This window comes from Triturus cristatus, chromosome 6 (assembly GCF_964204655.1).
Source record: "Triturus cristatus chromosome 6, aTriCri1.1, whole genome shotgun sequence".
In the NCBI taxonomy this organism is placed as follows: Eukaryota; Metazoa; Chordata; class Amphibia; order Caudata; family Salamandridae; genus Triturus; species Triturus cristatus.
This window is the reverse complement of record NC_140589.1, coordinates 462,042,501-462,060,329: the sequence shown is the minus strand read 5'-3', so window position 1 is coordinate 462,060,329 and position 17,829 is coordinate 462,042,501. Positions and strand designations below refer to the sequence as shown.

The window sequence follows — 17,829 nt, the reverse complement described above, 5'->3', positions numbered from 1 at the left end:
AATGTACATTTGATATACTGTTACACTGCGTATGTTACTCCTCTTTTTCTCAACATTTGTAAAACATAACACTTTCAATGCATTTTTGTTGACGATTGGTAAGTACTAGGGGGCATATGTATCAAACTCCCCTTTAGCGAATCTCAAATTGCGAGAATTTGCGATTCGCAAAATCAGATTCGCTAAACGGGATGTATAAAATAAATCGCTAATCATTTGCGATTCCTTAAAAATCGCAAATAATTCGCAGAATCCCGTATTGCGATTTCTTAATAGCGAAATTCGCTAAATAAGAAATCGCAAAAACGGGAATCTGCAAGCCTGGTGCAGGCTGATGACATCACAAACAGGAAACTGTAGTGATTGCCTGCACCTGCTCACCTGAGCCACACCCAGAGGCTGCTTGTGGAGTGTGAGGAGGCTTTCCTGGAGACAGCAACCAGCAATGGATCCCAAACAAAACCAGCAGGGCAAAGATGCAGAAAAAAGAAAGAGAAAACACAAGTTTTCAGAAAAGGAGCAGGAGGTCCTCATTGAGGAGATGGTCTGCAGCCATGAGCTCCTGTTTGGGAAGAAGGCACTCAAAGTCCCAGAGGCCAGGAAGAGGAAAATCTGGCTGGAAATACAGAGCAAGGTGAATGCTGTTGGAGTCACCACACGCACCATCGAGGAGCTGCGCAAGCGGTGGTATGATATGCGCCAGAGGTCCAAGGAGAGGGTGGCAGCCAGACTCAAGGATGCCAGTCAGACTGGAGGAGGACCATCCACTGCAGAGCAGCCAACCCCCCATGAGGAGCTTGTGGAGTCAACCCTCCTGCCTGAGAGCGTTGGTGGTGTGGCTGCAATCGACAGCTCCGACCCCTCATCCAGCAGACAAGGTAAGATGCATGCCAAATCACCCTGCACTCCTCCCCATCCCTTGCACACTCCCCCAAATGCGCATAGTTAACTCCCAACATGCCAATCCAGCCCAGGTCTTACAGCACACCCAGCAATGCATCATGGTACTCGTAGTACTGTGTCTGACTGTGTGTCCATGACACCATCACAAGTAAATGCAACATATGTGTTTTGGGGATCATTGAATAGAAATGTGTCAGAGATTAGCCGTCAAAGATTTGTAACTTTATTGAGTGCCACATGCAGACAGTAACACAAACTCATATAGTCCCCTTTACATCCACAGCACACGCCATGCCACAAGAAGACAGCGCTGAGGGAGAGGAGCCAGCAGACCCTGCGGACTCCAGCGATGAGACAGAGCAGCAGCCAATTCAGCGCAGGAAGCGCGCACATGTGCCCCCACTGCCTCCATTTGAGGATGAAGTCCCAGCAACAGGCGATGACACCGACAGGAGAGAGGGGAGTCAGGGTGTGACAGACATGCCCCGTCATGACGCACCAACACCAAGGCAAAGGGAACAGGCCATTTCCAGGTCAAGGCCCAGGAGCAGCACTGCAACAGAAGGAGAAGGCACCGTGTTCTCCGGCTTGGAACAGTGCATGTTGCAGGAACAGCGCCTGCAAAGCAAGGCAATGCGGTCAATGAGTCGCCAGCTAGGCCGCCTACATCAGGACAATCGCAGCATGGTAGCGGCAATACGAGAGCTCTGTGCCACTTTGAGGGACACCCAAGCTGCCAATGACAGGGCTGGACGACGTGCCAATGCACGGCTACACAATTACACCAAGGCAGTCAACCGCCTCTGCACCACCACCAGCGCACTCACACGCAGAAGCGTAACCATGCAGGTGGACATGGCACATTGCTGCCAGGACATAGCGCGAGGGCTGGCGCAGGTGACCACTGCTGTGGAACAGCTGCAGACAGCCAATGCAGGTGGCAGCGCACTAATGGCCTCTGCTGAGAGTGAGGACACATCGAGTCGCAGCAGCATCACTCCAACCTTGCCAGGTGAAAGACGCCGCAGTGGCAGACAGGTAGCAGGCCAAGGGCGCACCATGGGGGTCAACCACCCTGGACGGCACCGACGGAGGTGATCATCTGCGGGGACACTGACTGCAACACGGGTGCATTAACCCGCAAAAGGCTGTTTGCCCCATTTCTTGTGCCTTCTCTGCACTGTGTGTACAACATGTGCTGGGGACAATTACAATTTCTTTCATGTTAAGTGTGATTAAACACTTGACACATCATCAGGCTTTGTAGTCTCATTTCCTCAACACTCACCTAAAAGTAGTTTTGTGTGATCTCAGTCCGTCTCTGGCGTCCAGCAGCTGCCCCAACTCCTGGTGCTGGTCTGGCAGGGGGAGCAGGGCGCTCGTCATCCGATGTGTCTGTATCGCTCACATCAATTGTGGTGCCTTTCCTCATTGCCATGTTGTGTAGCATTGCACAGCTTGCCACGATTTTACAGCAGGTCTCAGGGCTGTATTGCAGTGCGCCTCCACTCTTATGCAGGCACCGGAAGCGGCTCTTCAGGATTCCGAAGGTTCGCTCAATGACACAGCGTGTAGATCTGTGTGCCCTGTTGTAGCTCCTCTCACTTGCATTTGCAGGATCCAGGTATGGGGTCAGGATGAAGTCGCGCACTGCATAGGCACTGTCACCTGCATGGAAAAAAACACAATAGGTGAGTCAATGTCCCCCCCCTCAAGTGATGTAGTGGATGTATTGATGTGTGCAATGTATTTACCGAGCAGGTACCCCTCCCCAAACTCTCCAGCACTCAGACGTCTGTGTATTCCACTGTGTCGGAAGATGAAGGAGTCATGTGTACTGCCGGGGTATTTGGCTACCATGTCGGTGATGTGATACTTAGCGTTGCACACAATCTGTATGTTGAGGGAATGGTAGCATTTCCGATTCCTGTAGACATATTCAGTTTCTGCTGGGGGTGTGATGGCCACATGGGTCCCGTCAATGCAGCCGATGACGTGGGGGAAACGTGCAATCTGGTAGAAGTCCAGTATCGTTTGTTGTAATGCCTGTTGGGTGGTGGGGAAGTAAATGTGATGTGGGAGCCTCAGTAGCATTGCATCTAGGAAGGCATGGAAGAAGCGCGAAAGTGCACTCTGTGACACACCACCAACCTCCGCTATGACCCGTTGAAAACTCCCTGACGCGAGGAGGTGCAGGGAGCACAGGACCTGCACATGTGTGGGAATTGTTTGTGTCCTGCGAGTAGGGTGCTCCAAGTGGGGTTTCAGCTCCTCAATCAGGTCCATTATGGTCTGTGGGTGCAGTCTGTACTTGTCATAGATCTCCTCTTCAGTGTTCTGTAACAGGGTGATGCGCAGCCTGAAGATACGTTCCTGTCTCATTCTCCTGTGTGCAAGGGCCCGAATACGCAGCCTCCTGGCTATCACGTACATTGCAGCCATTGTGGGTGTGTTTGTTGCATTGTGGGCTGGTTTTTGTACCTTGCACCAGTTTACCACCTGCAAGCAATTGGTGTTAATAGCGATTTCTTAATTAGCGAATTTCGTAAAATCGCAATTTGCGATTTTTTCATACATGTGTTTGCGATTTCTTAGCTTGCGATTTCTTGTTAGCGATATTCGCAACGCTAAGGAATCGCAAAATAGGTATTCGCTAGGAAATTCGCAGTTTTCTTGTTTCGCAGCCTAAGAAATCGCTAATTTAGCGATTTCTTATTTTTCAGTTTGGAAATGTGTCATACATATGAAATAGCGAAAAATCAGTCGCAAACGCTGTTTTTTGCGATTCGCAGCGTTTGCGACTAATTTTTGCTTTCATACATATGCCCCCAAATGCGTGTTTACCTTGAGTTAGTGGGAAGTAAAGCAAGCCCCCACCATATTTGCCTAATTGTTCTTCTTTGATAAATAACCCAGGGTATCTCTTAAGCAGTTGACTATAGACACCTTTATAAAATGATTGCAATGGACTGCACAGACATATGCACCAAATATTCCTGTCATCTTTTAGCATTATCCTATTAATTTAATTATTTATGAACTATCTCAAATTTAATATATGCAAATCTTTAAAAGAGTTTCGAATATTACCAAAGTTTCGGTAGATGTGGGAAGCCTTTTGCAGTGGCTAAAAAATGCCAATATATACATTGTCTACAACTATATCTAATGGTTTGCAGAAATGTGTTAATTGACATGTGCAGCTGGACATGACAAGAAGCATCACATTTTTCAAATGTTAGTTTCCTAGCTGTTTCTACAACCTGGCCGAATAAACTTAATTGAAACATGACATGTGCATAGCAAAATACTGTAGCATTAATAATCAGAGCTTGGTTTTGAGACTTTCATTTTGTTTTAATCGTGTTTATTGCATGTAATATCTTACCTTTTGATGGGGGTGAAAGATATCAACTTGATAGAATAAGGCAGAAGTTTGACAAAATCCTTTTAAAATTGCTTCACAATATTCCACAGAACACTGACCAGGTAAATCTCACAAAGTGTTAAATGTAGTCAAAACTGGTCCCATTTTGAGCATAAACAGTACAAATGTGTATTTGTACCTTATTTTTTTACATACAAATATGCATCAGCAAAGAAAAACTTAGAGCCATATTATCAAGGAACGGCGATAACATTAACTGCCGCTAAAGCAGCGATAATGGGCTTGATAATATGCCCTTGAGAATTCCCATAGAAGCCCAGGTTCACACCAGAACATGGGCTTTTATTGGAATTCTCCAGGCCATATTATCAAGCCCATTATCGCCGCTTTAGCGGCAGTTTCCTGCCGCTAAAGCTGCGATAATGTTATCACCGTTCCTTGCTAATATGGCCCTTAGTTGTGAATCTTTTACTTGAGACAAGCTACCAAGGTATACTGGTCACACTTCCCAAGGGGAGCCACGGAGTTGATTTTTCAAAAGAGATCATGACTGGAAGTAAGTGCTCTGAGGGAGAACATATATTGATTCTTTCGAAAAATCATTAGATTCAGTATGCGTATGCCAATCACAAAAACATGACTGATAAAGGAATCTGGTTTCTAGTTTATTTTTAGAACTTTGCAGCAGCGCTTCTGAATAGCTGAAAACATACTTTGGGGAATGTGAATGTAGATGGAAGGTATCTATCGAGGCCTTTTCTGTATACCTTGCTTCACTGCAATAGCATTGCTTCTCATTTAAAAAAAAAAAGGACAGACCAGAATGTTACTACAACTGCAGCTGAAAACGAAATGTAATCCCACCTTTAATGTGAGTGGTGTGTGGACGAGGGGCTCATATGCGCTGCTGCATTGAAACTAAAAGGTCATTTTCGAGTCCTTCCTCCCTTCGGATTAGGGCCTTTCCTTTGCTCTGCCGAGGAAAGTGGCAATTAAAACCTAACTAGGTCATATTTTAATCAGCACCCTCGCATTGTCTTCAACCTCCATTCTAAAAATATGATTCCCATGGCGTCAGCGATCATTCATTTGAGTTCCTAAATGTATATTTCAGAAATTAGGTATTTAGTCCTTCCAGCATTTTCTTAGGTTTGTTAAAGATGAATTATTCTTTCCTTAAAATAAAAAAATATATATTCATTTGAGGCTAATCTCTGAAATCCTACAGTCCGCACCTGCTGAGTTTTACTAGGTTACATATTGATTTGACATTAACAATGGCATGACAATATGCACCGCGGGCTCTATATTGAAAGTGCTCTTGAGGATTAAACGGAAATGTTTTGTGCTGCTGGTATACTATGGTATTATAGAAGGGATTGCTGTTGCTTGAGTGGCACATTCTATAATATGGATCGTGAGATCACATATAGTCCTACACAATCTAAAGGGGTAATCCCTCATTGTATAGGAGCATCTCCCTATTCAAATGAGAGAAATGCTTTCTCCTACATCTCTAAACACAAAGAGATGATGGACGGAGAGCTGAAAATTTTCACTCACCCCCAGTCACAGATGTGGGTTGAATCCATCATCGTTCTTTAGCTCATTTCACCATCCCAGTTCAGACCCAGCCATATGCAAATCAGTCTTGACCCTGTTCCACATGGGAACAGTCCAGCCCAAACTGCCAAGTCAGGTCTTCCTGGACTGGAAACAAGCATCCTGGGACCAGTTTCGGGATAACACCCCTCATTAGCCAGGCATGTTTGAATCCAGTGACAAAGTGAACAAGGGACCCACATCTGGGCATGACCTGCCAACTTTAGGAAAACAAAGCAAACACAAGGAGATGATGGACGGAGTGGTGAAACCTTTTAGACACTCACCCCCAGTCACAGATCTGGGTTGAGTCAATCATCTTTCTTTAGTTCACTTTGCCACGCCAGTTGAAACCCAGCCATATACAAATCAGTCTTGACCCTGTTCCACATGTGCCATTTTACCTAAGCAGATGCAGGGGCAAAAATGTAGTTGGAAGGCATAGTGGATGTGCATCTGATGAGATGTGGTGCACAGTTAGTGTACCCCTTAAAATGCCACCTGAGCAGAGACTGGACTAAGGTACCCTAAAAAGCATCTTCAGCAGGGTGGTGTAGTTGTACGCTGCTCTCAGCTACAGAGGGGATTGCAGTCCCCTATTTTATCTCAGTCACATCCCTCTGCATTGAAAAGCAAGCTAGGTGTTTGAAACAGCTTAGTCATTTTTCAATGATGCACACTCCCATGTGCAGATACAAGTGTGTGCCTTCACTGAGGGCAGCCCCCTTCTTTTCATAAACGGGTGCACTGTGCACATCTTTTCTGAGTGCTACCAATGAGGGACCAATCATTTGGCACCACACTCATATGCTGAGGAAGAGCTGAGAAGTCACAGATGCATTTATAAGGGTTATAGAGAAGAAGTAACAATCAGGAGGGAACTTTTCGGGACTGGATGGACAGAGTTTGCTTTCTTATGGAGCAGCTTCGGGGGTGGGTGGGGGTAGAGAGACTGATGAGCATGACACGTGAGCTAATGTCATTCCTTTCACCATCGGCAGTGCCGTCATACAGTCGGTCATCAGAAGACATTAAAAAAATTCATGAACTATAGAGAATCCAGTGCAGAACATGTTATTATGAATCACTGGGAACAGCATGGCTGTGTGTTTTCAGCATTTTAGGTAAGCCTTATCTGGACATACGACACACGGTAGGACGGGGGCTAATAGGAGATTTCGATTTTTGCAAATTGTACTTTGGAATGATACTGTTGAGCCATTGCAAACAACAAAATATTGACCATGTTTTTACAAATTGCAATATATTCCCGAAAATGTATAGTGCTATTCTAAAATGTTGGTTCTCAGAGTTAGAAATTAAGCTGAAAGAATTCCATAACTCTTCAAAAGCCTCCAAGACATGGAGCATAATGTAAGCATTCCACAAAGCTTATTTTCTGTAGGTCATCAGAGAAACTCCAGTTAAACTGCAGGATTATTCATGGCGAGACCATGAGACAACACAACTCCTTGCACCCCTCAAATGAGAAACCACTGTGCAGATCAGGAGAATTGTATGTATGTGGGGTGGTCAGCCTGGGAAATTCCAGGAGGCTCCTCAAACTACTGCTGCAGTAGGCATCCGGGTATGATGTTTCACCAGGTTGCTGTAGATGAGGAGAATCCTTCTCATTCTGGGTGCATTCCAGTCTTTTCATTTGCAGCCATTTGTTGTGAATAATAGTAATGTATTCGATATTTGTATTTCCGAATGTCACTCACTGGCATTATTTTCTTTCAGGACTACAACGATGAAATCCGCCAGGAGCAGCTGAGAGAATTGTCTTTTTTAAATGGCTCGGAGGATGCGAGCAGAGTTCCGGGCTTACGTGGAAGAGGCCTTCGAACTGCGGCGGCGCTTCCATCCAGGTTGGTTGTTTTACATTTTTAAATCCAAACGAGTTCCTGGCTTGAGCCTAGTAACAAAGTTGTTTCTTGAGCACTGAGAAACCTTGTAAAACTAGTACAAGACTTCTACAGATATACATCAGCACAGATTAACAGTTTTTTCCATTCCATAACATTTACGATTCCCATGGCTCGTCTGTACTGAAAATATAATTACCCTGATTAAACGTGTGCTGCAGCGCCACTGGGCCCATTTGTTCTGATCTTAATTTTTCCTGGCATTGCACCTCAGAGTCATTTCCTTGGTCCTCCGATAGATCATGAACCGTGCCGAGATGGGTCAGATATGGGGGGTTCAATCCAGTTATCCAATGAGGACCAGGAATTGGGTAACTGACTCACAAGCTTGCAATTAGATTCATGTGTATCAATACTACTGTTGCAAAGTCATCCTGTGCCCTGGGCACCCCCGACTTTTGACAGACTGATACTGGTGGTAACTGACTCTGACTGACTCTGGGCTCTGCCTAACCACGCCCAGGGCCAGTGCTATGCTGAAAGAGCGCATTAGAATACCGTTAAAACACCTACATACACTAGGGTACACAATGGTATGGTGGGGTACCTCTGTCATTGGCATGACCTAGCCTATAGGCCCCTAATATATAATAGGGCAGGGGGATTGAAACTACCTAGAAGTCCCTAGTACGCTGGGGCATGGCAGTTTAGAGTCCAGCAGCTTTTAATGAACTTGCATGTGTGCACTGCTAAAGCCTGAGGTCAATTTAAAAGCAGCCCTGGGTGCCAGGACTGCTTTTAAAATGTAACTTGTGCCCAAACTCGACTTTGGTGTTTGGGGCACATATATATGGATAACCTACAATATTTTGGCATATTAGGGACCCCCAGGGTCACCCCTAGGTATCCCAGGGGTGGGGGGGAGGTCGGGTATTTATAAGGTACAACTTTATAAAATGAGTCTTTATATGCCTGGGTAAAGTGAAATTTCACATTTCACTCCCACATTGTAGTAAAGCGCTGCTCAATTTCGACTGTGATGCTAGGAGCACTGTGGAGGGAGAATCTTCAATATGTCTACAGATTCAGAACCCCTAAAGTATCCCCTAGTTGCACATGGGGTGGGGTTCCTGTAGATATAAGACAAGTACTTATAAAATATGTTTTTGTAAGTCCTGGTACTGGAACAGTGGTCCAAGTCATTTTTCCCATTGAAAATCCCCTGTTACATAGGTTAACATGGTATGAAGTTATTGATTAATAACTCTTGATAGGAGAGGTCTAGAAATGCCATTCATAGACTTCCCAGAATGGCATTAATAAATCCAACAATATCATATTGTTGAATTTCTCCTAAAGTGTACATACAAGAAGTTATAAGACTTTCTTATTTGTAAGTCCAAATTCAGCCTTCCAGTTGTCTGTCCTGATTGGTCAGAGTTAAGTGGATTAGCCAGGCTGCCTTGTAGAGGTGATAAAGTGTCCCTGGGGTTAACCAGCTCTGCTGGCAGGGCAGTGTGCTGTTCCATAGGAATGCCAGGCCAGTGGGAGGAGTCGTTCACTATGTTCTTCAAAGAGTAGAGTAGAGACCAGTGTCATTTACAGCTCTGAACTTCCCACCTTAGGCAGATGGTAGGATTAAGCAAGGTATGAGCAGATGCAGGGGGAGAGTCTAAGTAAATTAGCCATCCTAGGGGTGTGTTTAGCGAGCTCTTACCTCCTTGCTGGAAAATCAGCCATTATGGATTTGGAAGATCTGATGCACTCTGGGACAAAATAATGCCACACTCTACAGGATGTGGTCATATCTTTGAGGAGTTACCCTGCTCCCGTTGGTCAGAAGTGACCTCCTGCATGACCCAGAGAACTTGGAATAAGTATCTGAGAGGGGCAGAGCTCTCCAGATCTGCTTCATTGAAACCTACTGAAGCAAGAAGTGCCCTGTTGAGAAGTTTTGCTGTGCAAAGATTTCTAAGGCCTGACCTCTGAAGACTGCAACATCTGAAACTACAGCCCTGTGGATTATCTTGCTGAAAAAGAACTAAAGAGTGGACTCCCTGAAAGTTACAGGTTAAAAGAGCTCATTTGGAACATCACCAACTAAATCTACACCTTGGAGAACCATCAGTGGATTTGTAAGGGTTTTGTACCAGTGGATTGTGGGAACTGTCATCCTCAACTTTCAAGGACCATCTTGGAGCTTCCAGACCCTTGGAGTAAGTTTGAGACACTTTGAGACCCCTTGAGGAACTTCAGGAAGAAGTTCATGAAGTTTGGAGAACTTTGGAGCAACTTTGAAAATAAAAACCTCCATAAAGGGACCGATTCAACCTGGCCAGCCAGGCCGTCTGCCTTCAACCACAAGCCGGCCAAGCCAACCAGGTTCATCCTGCTAAAAGCTCCATGGGTCCATCTTCTAGAGTTTGACTGGGACTAGAAGAAAACTAAAGCCGGCGAACCCTCACCGGATCCGGCTACATGAGGAGCATCGAGAGACCCAGCGAGAAAAAGCTCCAGAAAAGTTTCTAAGTCTGCTCTTAGAAAAGGTGATCGGGAACAACAATGAGAGCCAAGCCTCCTGCCTTCCATCGCGTGCTGGCCTGGATTCCTGGGTTGCCTCAATGAAGCGATCTTGAGAAATTTTCTTAGTCCACTCCATGGAAGTTGACCGGGACCTCGTCACAAGTCAAGCCGGCAAACCCTCACCTGATCCGGACTGGCTAGGAGCTTCGAGGGGCCTCAAGGAGAAAATCTCCAGAAAAGTTTCTAAGTGTGAAGGAAGAAACTGAGACCGGAACCTGCCGCAAGCTGTAGGCACCCAGGGCTCCATCGCAGTCGGCCTGAAACTTTGACTTTGGCCCGGTCTATCGCGAGCAGGTATCACAATATAGTGCTATAATCTTCTAAGTGCTATATTTTATTAAATCTTTGAAAGTTCATATCTCCGGTTCCCTACATTGGATTTTTGTTGTTTTGGTGTCATTTTAAAGATATAAATATTTCCTATTTCTATAAATTGGTGTCAGATTTTTTTAATGTGTTGTGTCTTAATTATTTACTGAAATGTTGTTTTTAAATGCTTTACATACCTGTGTTTGAAGTTAAGCCTTTCTGCTCGCAGCCACGTTACCAAGGGTTGAGCACAGGAATAATTTCCAAGACCTATGCTGAGTCCCATCATGTGTTAGTGGCCTTATTGCCAGTGGCAGACCTACATTTGCCTCTACCAATAATCCACTTTCCAACAACTACACTACACTATACAGGTACAGGATTATTACAGCTAAACCAAGTCTCCTGAATAAACTCTATCAGGCTAGAACCATACAAACAAGTAATTCAGTTAAAGCTATGCAAAATAGTAACTTTAAGACCTGTTGACTAGAGACCTCTGTATTAGAATTTCAATCTCTCAATAATACTATTGAAATGCACAGTCAATCACTGAAGACAAGTTGTAGAGAGACAGAAACAGGATTTGTGAATGGTTAGAATTTACAAGTAAATTACGGAGATAAATACATCACAGCAGACACTGAATTTAGGAGTATACAATAATCAAACGTATTGCTTTTAGGCATTCAATTAACAAACGACTACCAGGAGAGTACAGGAAAGGACATGGATCATGTCAGCTCAAAGATTCTCTTCCAAGAGTGACAGAATTCCAGGAATAGCCCTCACAGTGCATGTGCCAGCCAAGAGAGTCCGCAATTCCGAAAGCAGTCTGACAGAAAGCAATCCTCTTTGGAAAGGTGGAAAAGTGTTGAAAGAAGTGGCACAGAGAATGTGTATCTGATCATCAGTCCAACGCATAATATAATTTTCAAGTTCCGGGGTAACACCTCCTGGGTGTACTCATCCGATCAGACCACTGTGTCCATTGGTTAGTTAGTATAGGATGATTGTCATGCAGCATAAAGAAGACACATTTTATGGCCAAAAACGGGAGCTCATCACGTAAGCTGTCAAAGTGTTCAAAATGTATCATTATAAACAATTGGATTTCAGTAAAGGCTCATGAGTGAGTTAAAAAGGACAATTTCTCAGAGCAGATGTTCCAAAAGTAGCAAACTAGTTGCAAATAGTATTGGTATGTGCATGGGAACTCTTCTTATGAGACATTGTTTAATACCACATTGCAAATGTGTGAGGCTTCCTCATGGGAAAAGAATCGAGCAAGAGAAAGAGAATGCAGGCCTCAATTGAATTTTATTTCATGAAATACACACTGTAAATTAATTGAAATATGCATTTAATTCAAAAGTTTCTAAACCTTATATTCTCTCTGAAATCTTTGCCACTTATAAAGCATTTTAATTCAGTAGCGATTTGCATGTGTAACTATGGCACATTACTATATTTCAAAGGTACCAAAGTATAAGATCATTTTCTGAAAGTTTCAGTGTAATTGGAATTAGCATAAACGTGCAGCACTATTTCTTTTTCTCAGATGGTGCACACTTCCAGGAGCAAAGATAATATTAAAACAACTTTTCAACCATCGTTAATATGGTTATCTAGTTTACATTTAATCATGTTAATTCATCACATATATCATCATTCAGAGTAGACTGGTTAATGAAACTTCCACAACATATGAGTCATCACTTTCACAGTTCTATTCCACATTAAAAGAGTACACCATGGAATCTTAGTAAGCACACACCTATGTCATTCAAACACACATTTTCATCTAGTCTGCACTCTTCTGCATGCTTTTACAATGCAGTTACTAAGGGGTATATTTACAAGAACTGCTGCTAAGCAGTTTTCATGCTGCATAGCGGCAATTGTTTTACTGCTTCCGATCACCAAATCCTAATGCTATGTTTATGACGCATTTACAATATGTCGCTACATGGCGTTAGGATAGGCTAGCAGCTGGGAAAAATGTCTCTAACACTAGTGTCAAGGTGATAGAAAAATACACATTAGGGTGGAAAAGGTGGCGGCCAGCCAATTGCCAACAAGAAAATTCACACTAGACAGCCCAACGTCAGCGTCTAGCGGCAAAAAGAGCTTACAAATACACCTCTAAGGAAAAATAAAATAAAAACATGGTAATGCAGAATGGAACAGCCAGGACAAAGTTCAGCACATGACAACGATCCCCCTCAATCCCCAGAACAGCCAGGATGACCAGTCAGAGTCCCAGAGGAAGAGGGGCGGATGCAGGGCCTCATTTGTGAAAAGTAGTGCATCGCTGGAGAAAAACAGTGATGCATCCCTTTTCATTGCGCCACCCTTACGACACCATGGCTGCACCGTATTTGCACAATGATGCTTCATGTCATAAGGACTCAACAGATACATCAGGAATCCTGACGTATCTGGTGGTGCAATAATTACGCATTGCTGGAGTGTGTGACAACTGACGCAACTCCAGCAATGTGTTAATAAACCTGGGCAAGTCCCATGTGAAAAGCAGTGCGTCACTCCTTACGCCTGCTTCAAGCAAGCCAAGTCATAGGAGTATCACAGTGAAATCTCATATATTTCACTGCAGCACTTCTAGGAGGCTTTTGTATGTGGGTCGCCCATCCTGCATACAATTTATCTGATGCAGGCATAATATAGCGCAGGGCTTTACAAAGTGACGCATTTGCCTCGATGCGTCACTTTGTAAATTGAACGTAGTGTGGCGCAATGTTTATGCTGCCCCAGCATCACAAAAAAAGCGACGCTATGGAGGCACAAGTCCTGATAAATATGGGCCTCAGTCAGGAGAAGAATGAGATCCTGATTGTGGAGGTGATAGAGCATCAACACCAGCTCTTGGTCAGCTCCAAGGTGTCATTGGGGACCAAAAACGCTATGTGAAAGTTCATATTCAACAAGGTGAACCCCATCGCAGAAAACAAGAGGACAGTGACGGACTGCAAAAAGCGCTGGCATGATATCAAGTGCAACACTAAGCAGAAACTGGCTACTAATCGACAAGCTGCATTGCAGACTGGAGGTGGAAGTCCAGCGTAGTTTGAGTCAATTTTTTGCCACTAATGGTTTACATTTGATTTTCCATTGACAACTCATGTACTTTGCAAGTTTTTTTCATTGCAGCTATGAAAACTTCATGCTAACGTGTAATGCGGTTAAAATAATTAATGTTAAGTGGTATGTGACTTGTATTTGTACCATTTGTTCAGCTGTTGCATGCCTATCAACAGTCTTTGGCAGTGGCATGTGACATATGTTAGGTAAGTGGCTTTTAGTGGTCAGATTTCTTTGGCTCAAAATGTGTCTGGGCTCTCAACATGCAAACCTTCACAGATGCATGCTGCGCCATACTTCACAATGTTTGATTGGCAGTCCTTGCACTGGTACAAGTGACACTGTTTTCCATATGTTGTATGTGTGACTACATATGCGGCAAGTACTTACCCCATTCCAGTAAGATGTCTACCACTGTCATGGGGTTGAGACACACACATAAGCGCCAACCAAGAATTAATTAAATGTGTCAAAGATTTGGAGGTATGCATACAGGGCACAAACGCCAATGGGACGTCCCTTTTACTTATGTTCTTGTGGTGTTGATTTCGGAGATACGGAGGAGGGTAGGTGATGCCAACTTGGCCGCCAAAGCAAACTGCAGCATGCATACTACGTGATGCCTCCGCGCCATCCGATGACATGACTTAGCACTGAACTATAGGTCATTTTGGATCAACATGATACGCACCCAGTAGGTAGCACGATTTGGCACCGCTCTGTGTGGAGTAGTATTTCCACTATATTTGTTTTTTGTCCGGATGAAGCTCCCCAGATTCCTAAGACCAAAACAGACGTGAAACATGTTGATAACACAATCTTTTTTAAGAAGTGACCACCACTAGGTCCGCCTCTCCAGACAGGAAGCGCCACTTTCCTTCCCTGTCTCCACACCTGATTGACTACCGGGATTCTGACTAAAACCCAAGGTAGCCACAGCCCTATTAGGCTTTTTATCTATGGACTGGTATTTCTATTAATAAAGTCTAGTACTAAGAAATCCCCTCACCAGTCTTAACCTCACACACCCCACTTTAGAAATAACCCGCTCACTTGCATTCATCCATTCCGCAACCCTACAAAAGATCTCCACAAAAGCGACCCTTCGGGGGACCCGTTGGGCATTGCAGCGCTGGTTCACTGGGGAGCAATGCCCGATGATAAAGCATGACATCCTCTATGGGATGCGTGAGGGCAACATGAACAGTCGTGCTGACTGTCCACTCCCGTTACCCCGACCTAAGCACATCTTACAGATGTGAGAATTTGTGCCCCCTTCGCTCTTCTACTTTACTAATGAATACGAGCCCTTTGATTATCTTCTGTATTGATCCTTGGGAGTATGGGCTTCTGGGCCTCTTCATCACGCTCCTTTTCCCCCCACAAACCCATTTCCCCTTCGAAAGGGTTTTCTTTTTTGAAAAGTTAAAAACATCCCCATATTTGCAGGGTTGCACACAGCCAATTACTCTTGATTTACACCACCTTGTTCATATTTGCCTTACCACAGCAGTCCGCTACGGCAAAGGGGTGGGCAATTGGTGTTGGGTTCGGACATTCTACCACAACATCCATAGCTTCTGCTGCAGCTCTAGATTCACATATCTGGGGCTGTGTCAAATTTTACAATTCTGAAAATGCGATGTTGGGCCGGCAAGACTAGGAGACATGCATTTAGTTCTCGTGAATTTCAGCTCATTCCATATGTGCTGTATGTTGCAGCACACATTGATGAGGAAAATCCCCTTTCCAGATTATTTTTGTGTTGTAAGGTGTCCCTCCTGCACAGAATAAATACCCATGCAGCGCAGTCACCCATGCTATAAGGCATAAGTGTGTCAGCACTGGCACTGGCCAGATTTGTTGGCACCAGTGCAAGGGCATGCACAGGGATGCACTATAAATATAGTACTTATGCCTTATCCCTGTGAGTTGAGACAAGACAAATTGCTGTGCTACCAATTTTTTGCACAACACCAGCCTCAGACCTTTCATCATAGATTACCCCTAACATTTCTGATTGTGAATTTGCTGTTTCAATGTGTGAGGCATGGACATGAAAGTGAATGTATGTGATCCTGTGAGATGTTTTACGGCACATGGTGGTGCACAGTGTCCACTGTAGGAACACTATACAGAAGTTAAAAGATGAGTTGTGAGGTTGCACAGAACCATTGAACAAGTATCCTGCATACACTGCAATGCAAGACACCTTGGGGCCAGTGTAGGCCATAGCTTTGACAGTATTTGGTATCCATTCATTGTGTGTCTGCACTGGCAATAGCAGTGCAGATTTCCTCTGTGACACGATCTGCCCTAGGAGATGTCGTTGTTAGCTGCCAGGCTTATTTTGGCATCCAGGACATGGGGAGGAACCTGGAAAAGGATGCCTGTGATACTCCTGCCACTCTGGCGTTGGTAGGTTGAAAAGTTCCTGACACCAGCATGTGGAGGATAGCGAGTAGCTTGCCTTATAGAGGTATTTTGGTGCAGCGCTGGGATGTGGGCTGCAGTCCAGGTGCTATCTGGTTCAGGAGGCAGACAATGGAACCCTTCTTAAGCATGTAATGGGCTATGACCTCCTCTTGCCATAGGTGAATGAGGCTGAGCCTCTGACATTGAATCCGCTTCCTTCTATGGCACAGCCATGGTGATTGTCATGACCCTGCTTCCCCCTGTCCTTGCACATTGTGCGCACTCATGCTTGTCCAACCTGGAGTGTAAATAGTGCCAGTATTATGGAACTGTCCCGCATGTTAGTAGTTTAACTGTCCCAATGTATAATGTGTGATACTGATCTCAGTAATCCCTGGTGTCAGAGGTTGTTCCATCAATTACATTATTTGTGCACTCTGGATATGTCCAATAATAAGTGTATACATGAGGAACATTAGTTACGTGAAAGACGTTAAGCACTTTGCATTTACAACCATGGCATGTGTCCTCACTACCATAGACACACACACATGGCATAATTGATAGTAACATATTGTCAGCACACCTCCACTTGCAGCAGCAAGAGTGCTAGGCTATAAAAGACTCTCAAACTATCTGCACATGCCTCCCCTCTTCAACAATACCTTACCTGAGCACCTCCTGTCTTCAGCGACATCTCTGCTTCCCCAACAGTTTCTGATAGTGCGTCTTTCCTTCCTCCATGGTTCCTGATAGCTCCAGAGGGTCTCTGGCTTTTCGTGGCTTTCCGTCTCCAGCTTTCTGTTGCTGATGTTCCGGTGGTGCAATGAGCCACAGCATATTTACATGGCCATGTGAAGCCACTTTACGTGGCTTTTCATGGCCTTCTAAATATTTGCCCCTTTCACGAAGAACACTGTGTTTATGGGGCGTTCCATGGGTGTTGTTGTGGGTGTCACCATGCAACACTCATGGAATCTGAAGCATTCCTAGATTTACGAGAAATCATCAACCTGGGAATCTGTTAAAATCTAATGCCACCTCAGGGGAGTTTTCATTTCTTGTCAATTTTTGTGGTACATTCTGCAGCATACATAGAAAGAGGAAATCGCATCTTGTGATTGATTTTGTGCAGGAAGGTTTATCTTTCTGCACAAAATCAATCAGCCCCGCAACGCAGGCACCCTTGCACTATAGTGGCTCATGGTAGCCCATTGTGCGCCACTGCTTGGGATAAGGGCAGAAATGCACTGTATTGTATAGATACAGCACATTCCTGTCCTTTTCTTTTGATGCAGGGCAGAGCTGTAAGATTCCTTGCAGTGCTGCCCTGCACCAAAACATCATAAATAAGGCCAATATTATACAAGAATACTAGCGTCATTTTTCAGTCTAGGTAATTTCTAGCTTAAGAAACTGCCGGGAATGTTACTTAGCTGCAGTTTTACTTTTTTAGAGACGTGTGTGTTTTGCGTACATTTTTTCATGGGAATGCCTACCTTGCATCCTATTTTCGGTAAGTCACACTAAGCAAAGTGGTCCTGTGAAAAATTGAAGTTAACACTTAAAAAATGCCGCTAACTGGGGTTTGCAGCAACTTGTAAATATGTTGATAAAAAATTGACATTACGGTGGCATTAAATTCTGGTAAATATGCCC

General features: G+C 44.4%; 1 protein-coding gene across 2 annotated transcripts in view; it reads left to right on the top strand.

Annotated features, from left to right (window-relative positions):
- The window catches only part of KHDRBS2 (KH RNA binding domain containing, signal transduction associated 2), a 1,521,990-nt gene that overhangs the window by 823,225 nt on the left and 680,936 nt on the right, over positions 1-17,829 (top strand). For both annotated transcript variants that reach the window (XM_085609195.1, XM_085609194.1), the window contains one exon: positions 7,637-7,764. In XM_085609195.1, coding sequence (XP_085465321.1) covers positions 7,637-7,764 — 128 coding nt within the window. The remainder of the gene's footprint in view (positions 1-7,636; positions 7,765-17,829) is intronic.